We start from the raw sequence: 6318 nt of genomic DNA, 5'->3' as shown, positions 1-6318 counted from the left end.
CTATTTGCAATAAACAGCAGCATTGAAGGCTTAGAAGGCAAAATGAATAAGAAAGGAAGGGAGGGGGAGGATCTCAGTCGGACTAGAAAGTTCCTGAATTGGATCCCCAGAAACCACATCAAACAAACAAACAAACAAATAAGCCAGGCAGTGGTGGCACATGCCTTTAATCCCAGCGCCCAGGAGACAGAGATAGGCGATCTCTGTGAGCTCAAGGCCAGTCTGGTCCACAGAGCAAGTTCCAGGTCAGTCAATGCTGCTATACAGAGAAACCCTGTCTTGAAAAACCAAAATGAATGAATGAATAAATAAATAAATAAATTGAAATTTTAAGAAAATTTAATTGAAAGACAAACAAGGTAGATAAACAGTACCTAAGGTTTGGTACCCAAGTTGACCTCTGGTCCCCGCCTCCCATTTGTAAGACTGGTTTTAGCCAGGCATGGTGTTGCAAGCCGGTAATTTCAGTGCTGAGCCAGGAGGTATAGATTTGAGGTCATCCTGGGTTACATATTGAGATCCTGTATATAAAAACCAGGCACACAGGCTGGGGAGATGGTTCAGTGGTTAAAAGCACTTGCTTCTCTTGCAGAGGACTTGTCAGCACATACACAAACGGTCACTCACAACCGTTTGTAGCTGGAGTGCAGGGCGTCTGATGCGCTCTTGCCCTCCACAGGCACCATATATACGTCCAGTGCATATACATACACGCAGGCAAACATTCAATTGATTTTTTTTTTTTTGTTTTAAGGAAGGGTCTCTGTGTAGCCCTGGAATTCACTCTGTAGACCAGGTTGGTGTTGAACTCACAAAGATCAACCTTCCTCTATTTCCCAAGTGCTAGGATTAAAGGTATATGCAGCCATACCTGGCCTAAAAATTAACAACAGGCAAATAACAGCAGATAAACTCCCCCTTGGTGACAAGAAGTCCCACCGCCTTCCAGTAGCACACCAGCTGACAGCCATGCCTGTACTACAACAGTGCCTGTAAAGACCGTTCCAGGTCCAAACTAGGGATTTTCATTTCTGCCTTGTCTAAGGTGCCAGTATTTTCTTTTACTGAGATTTATTTTTTTATTTTATGCACATTGGCATTTTGCCTGCATGTGTATATGCCCTATGTATGTATGCTCAGTTCCCTGGGGCTGCAGTTACAGGTTGTAAGCTACCATTCAGGTACTGAGAATCAAACCCAGGTACTGAGAATCAAACCCAGGTCCTCTGAAGAGCAGTCAGTACTCTCACCTACTGACCATCTCACCAGCCCCCAATATTTTAATTAATTTTTACATGTGTGGGTGTTCTGCCTGTATTCACGTCTATGTATCATGTGTGTGCCTATGGCCTGTGGAGGTCAGAAGAGGCTATCAGATCCCTGGGAACCTGTTACAAATGATTGTTAGCCATCACACAACTGCTGGGAGTCAACCTCAGGTACCCTGGAAGAGCAGTTAATGCTCTCTACGACTGAGCCATCTCTCCAGCCCCAGGCACTAGCATTTTAAAAACAAATCTCAAGGTGTTTTAATAGAGAACCATAAAGGAGCGAGAGCATGAGAACACCACGTGGAAGAGCCAGCTCTCAGTGGCTCGCCACAGCGGAAATGCACGGTCACTGCTGCAGCCTCCCCGTGCAATACAATGCCTGGAAGTGCTCGTGTGCTTTAAGGTGCAAGGCAAAGGATGGACAGATGTGAGTACTGGATGAGGAAGTGAATGTCTAGGCAGGCAGTGCAGCCTTAGCCCCTCCAGTGCAGAGGAGTCAGAGGTGCCCCATGTATTCAGCATGTCCACAGCAGCCTGTCTTCAGGAAGCCCTGGCTCAGGCGGGTGTCGGCCTGGACTTGAAAGAGGCACTTTATAGTGACAGTGGTCAAAGAGAAACCAGGAAGAGTGGTCTGAGCAAGGACAAGTGGTCCGCTTGTGATGTCCTCACCCTGTCCGAGTTGTCCAGAGTTGAATGGAATGTGTTATGTGGGCAGAACTACTACTGAGGAGGGTGGGCACCAAGAAATTGGAAAGAAAAAACACAAACTCAAAGAAAGCCTCTGGGAGGGAGGGGTGGTCAGCAAGCTCCTGCATGCCAGCCTCAGTAGCCCCTAGCATGCGGGGGGGTGGGGAGGAACCAGGATGATGTATTCCAAAATGAGCCTTGCTCTTTGCAGCCCGCTACCCTACAGCCTCACAGCTGGAGCCATGAACAGTTCCCATGTGCTGAACACCAGGTCAGAATGGACTGAGAGCTGTGGGAGAGAAGTGACCAGAGGAGGAACCCTGCCTCCGCTCTGCATTTCATGGATGAAGGGGGCCCTCCTTGGTGACAGGCAGGATTTTTCCTTTTAGTTTTCCAAAACAGAGTTTCTCTTTGTAGCCTTGGCTGTCCTAGAACTCGCTCTGTAGACCAGGCTGGCATCTAACTCAGAGATTCACCTGCCTCAGCCTCCTAAGTGCTGGGATTAAAGGTGTGTGCCACCACCTCTTGCCTGGCAGGCAGTTTCTTTTTCTTTCTCTTTCTTTTTTTTTTTTTTTGTTTTGTTTTTCGAGACAGGGTTTCTCTGTGGCTTTGGAGCCTGTCATGAAACTAGCTCTGTAGACCAGGCTGGTCTCGAACTCACAGAGATCCGCCTGCCTCTGCCTCCCGAGTGCTGGGATTAAAGGCATGCGCCACCACCACCCGGCCTGGCAGGCAGTTTCTAACTGAGGAACGATTCCAGTGCACTGTGGGCAGCAGCCCAGGTTGAAGGGGGGTTGCATTGTGAAGTTTCTGGATGTCCATCTGGGTTCAGGCTCCCACAAAGACCTGGGAAAGGGGATGGAACTGTGGGTGCCCATAGCCCAGAAGGATCAGGGCATGAAGGAGGACCTAGGACTTCCTGGAAAGCCCATAGGATGAATCTGTGACCCACACAAACTCAAGTAGGAAGTCTCTGTCCCTCCCAGTCCCATGCAGGTGAGGACACCAGCCCAGCCTTTATATTGTAACAGTTTATTTCACACTCAGCCTCCACTAAGGTCCAAGGTCCCTACAGCCACTGGCCAGGTGAGGGCAATGTTTCCTTAGAGCCCACTGTAGCCTTCTGGAAACCTGCCCACTGTCACCACACCAAGGGGCAAGCTGGGGCCAGACGCACTATGAGGGGCTGCACAGCAGGTCTTCCTGCAGGCAGTGGGTGATTGTCACCCACTGGGCAGTTCTACTCTACCTGTGTTATTGCATTTATACGCTGTGAGACTCAAGGGGGTGTTGGGTGCAGGCAGGCAGGGTAGTCTTTTGGGGGGTATTGGGCTGGCACAACTGTAATGTAGACCCTCCATATTTCCTACCTCCACGTCAGGCTTTCAACCTCCCCCCCCCCAAAAAAAAAAAAACCAATTGCTGCTCTGGGCATGGAGTAAGGTGGTCCTAGCCTCAGGAGCTCTCCTGGGGCACATACTGAAAAAGGGAAGGGGGATCCCACCCCAAATTTAGCTGTTAAGCTTGGCGTTTTCACTCAGCTAGGACAGGGACAGTGGGTGGAGGTAGCTCTGCAGATTTGAATTCCCACCGCAGGTCGGTTCCCCTGCATCAGGCCCAGACAGACAGCCCCCAGACGCACAAAATAGAAGTGGGGAGAGTAAAACAGCTGTGCCCTTAATGTCCCCACAGGGCCAGTCTCCTCCACCACTTCTCTTTCAGTGCCCCACCCAGTGACTGTTCCTAGTCCAGGCTATCCCTGCTGCCCCATGCTAGTGCTTCCTGCAAACTGCAGAGCTGGGCTCTTGCCCCAGCACTTGGGAGAGAGTGTGCTGGGGTCAGTGGAGGTGGGTTCACTGTCGGTCTCTCTCCTGCTGCGTGGATGTATGTAGCATACATATACGTGTGTGTGTGTGTATAGATAAGTATCTAGGACCTTGCATGCACTATATATTCAGGTCTGTACAGAAAGTGGCTCTGTGCCTCCACCTGGACACCAGGCATCATTTTTTCCGGGCTAGGAAGACTACACCAAGAATTAGGGCCATGGTGGCCACAGCCACACCCCCAGCCACTAACAAAGGGGTCAAGTTCTCACAAGGCCAGGGACCTCGGGCTCCAGTGTTGGACTCATCCTCCTCTGCCCCATCCCCAGGACCCTTCGGCTCTGAGGTTGCGTCAGGACTGCTGGGGGCTGCAGGCACTGTGGGTGTTGGCTTCAGATTGCTGTGATTGTTGAGAAGAACAGGGTCTGCCTTGGCCGGTGTCTTCTTGGTAGTTGCTGGCCCAGGGGCTGCTGGTTGCTCCTGCTTCTCTGTTTGGGTGTCCTTCTTCACAGGCTTGGTCGAGGGGACTTTCCCATCAGCAGCTGGAGTGGCCTTGGCCTCAGCTGTGGCCTGAGGCATCTTGGTGTCTGGCTTGGGGCTGCTGGCTGACTTTCCTCGGGATTCCATGATGATTTGTGCTGGCAGCTGGCTTGGGGCTTGCGGGACTGGCAGGCACTGGATCACAATGTCTCAGGACAGCTCACCTCTGGGCATTATATGGGTCTGGAGGGAGATACAACAAGGTGGTAACAGGGACGAGGCACCTTCTGTATAGCTCTCCTGGCCCTGCCTCTGCCCCTGCCCCTTGGAGATACCCTTCTCAATCCCCTGGACTCTCCAGGGGCTCCAACCAAGGAGTATCCTGGAAACCCAGTCCTTCCTCTTCCTAGGCCTTGCCTCTGTTTGCTTCTGAGCATTCTTGGAGAAGCCCCTACAACTGCTGAAAAGTTGGGAAGGGGGAAGAACCAGAGGCCTCAGTTTCTTCACCTATAACCTAGCTTTGTTTCACATACACTGTCTACCCCACACTGTTGCAGACAAGGATCTAAGCCGGGAAACTGGAAGAGAGAGTATTTGCTCAGGGGAGGCAGGAAGGTGTCATGGTGAGCTCCGGCAGAGCTGAGTGCTGCGTGCTATCTCAGGAGCTTGTTGTGTTTCACAGAACGGGATGCTCTGGGGCCTTGGTCTCAGCCTGACCAGAGTCCGAGAGGAAGGGAAGGCCAGGGAAGGAGCCTAGAATCTGGGTTCTCAGATTCTGTCGGGGGGAGAGTGGATCCAGGTCACCAGGACTATCAGAACAAGAAAGGGATCAAACAGAGGCAGAAAAACCATTTGGGAATCTGCTAGCCTATGCTTCTGGTCAGCCATCTGCCCCACCCAGCTTAGATCTGGTGCTTTTTCCTCAGCACAGGCCTCCGCCTCATCCAGCTCAAGGGCAAGCATTCCTTGCTGTGCTACGGTAGCGCAGAGGGTCCCTGGCAGTAGCACAGAGTGGGGGTGACACAGAGTATGGTCCCCTCACCTTGATTCTCTGTGTCCTAGCTGGGGAGACTGGGGCCTGGCTACCCTGTCCCACAGGGGCTCCTGTCTGAAAGACTCAGGACCACCTGTCTCCCTCCATCCTGGGAGGAAAATTGGCCCATGTACAGGGAGGGGGAGTCACTGCGAGAAGCCAGATCTCAAGCTCCAAGTCCCCCTCCCCACCAGGCAAAATGAACACACCGAAGGTCATTTGAAGGTCACAGCATGCGGAGATGACCAGTGTAGAAACCCAGATGCTGCCCACCTCCCAAGAAACCCTGGCGTCCCCTCCATGCCACAGTACTGGAGAGACCTTAGCCTTTGGGCATCAAGTTGGCACAGGGCAGATCTGCCCCTGGTTATCTTTGACTTGCACTTACATCCCTTTCTTCCAATTGCTTCCTCGGCCTCCCCAGGGCTGCTGAGCCCGGGAGACCAAGGTACTCACGCCACAACCCCAGTGACCTTCAGGGCCAGAGCTCTACTGCTTGGCCACTAGATCCAGCGCCCCCATTCCCACCCTACTTCCCCTTCCCGGCCCGCTCTTGGAAGGGCCTGTCGCCTTACGTCTTCCTTCGGGCCTCCAGCTTCTCGCTGCGCACTCACTGCGCACTCGCTTCGCGGGTGGGACGACAGCGGGCGGCGGCTGCAGATACTGAGGAGTGCTCAGGAGTTTCCCACAATGCACCACTCTGAGCGCAGGACCCAAGGACCAGTGGCAAGGGGAGGGGCGGATAGCAGTGACAGCGGCTGCGTCAGCGGGGCCACGCCTGCCTGCTCCACCCTGGGAACCCGGGGGCGGGGTGGTAGGGTGTCCCTATGCCTAGCTCCATTTCTCACATCTAAGGAGATTGAACCGGAAGACTGGGCAAGGTTGCCTACCTGCACCCTATCTAGACTGTGCGGTAGGAAGGAGGCGGTTGGAACTGCAAGGGTGGTGGATCTACAAGGGTGAAGGCGTGGGCAATGCGGGTCTGCAGAGGAGAGAGCCCGGCTAACCGGCTAACCACTCA

The 6318-nt window shown here is 52.9% G+C and overlaps 1 protein-coding gene across 1 annotated transcript; it reads right to left on the bottom strand.

Annotated features, from left to right (window-relative positions):
• Positions 1-2955: 2955 nt before the first annotated feature.
• Cend1 (cell cycle exit and neuronal differentiation 1) lies at positions 2956-6028 on the bottom strand. The gene is made up of 2 exons (XM_041666107.1): positions 5873-6028; positions 2956-4507 (listed from the first exon to the last, which is right to left on the bottom strand). Exon 2 carries the CDS (start codon positions 4409-4411, stop codon positions 3962-3964), a length of 450 nt encoding a protein of 149 aa, XP_041522041.1. The 5' UTR covers positions 4412-4507; positions 5873-6028; the 3' UTR covers positions 2956-3961.
• Positions 6029-6318: the final 290 nt, after the last annotated feature.

Source organism: Microtus oregoni, unplaced genomic scaffold, assembly GCF_018167655.1.
Source record: "Microtus oregoni isolate MIOR12 unplaced genomic scaffold, Mior012 000016F_ref0000370, whole genome shotgun sequence".
NCBI classification, from domain to species: domain Eukaryota; kingdom Metazoa; phylum Chordata; class Mammalia; order Rodentia; family Cricetidae; genus Microtus; species Microtus oregoni.
The sequence above is the reverse complement of the archived record's forward strand: the minus strand, read 5'-3'. Positions and strand labels throughout refer to the sequence as shown.

Excerpts from the sequence above, each read along its gene's own strand:
- Cend1 (XM_041666107.1), bottom strand. The coding sequence starts at position 4,411 with ATGGAATCCCGAGGAAAGTCAGCCAGCAGCCCCAAGCCAGACACCAAG.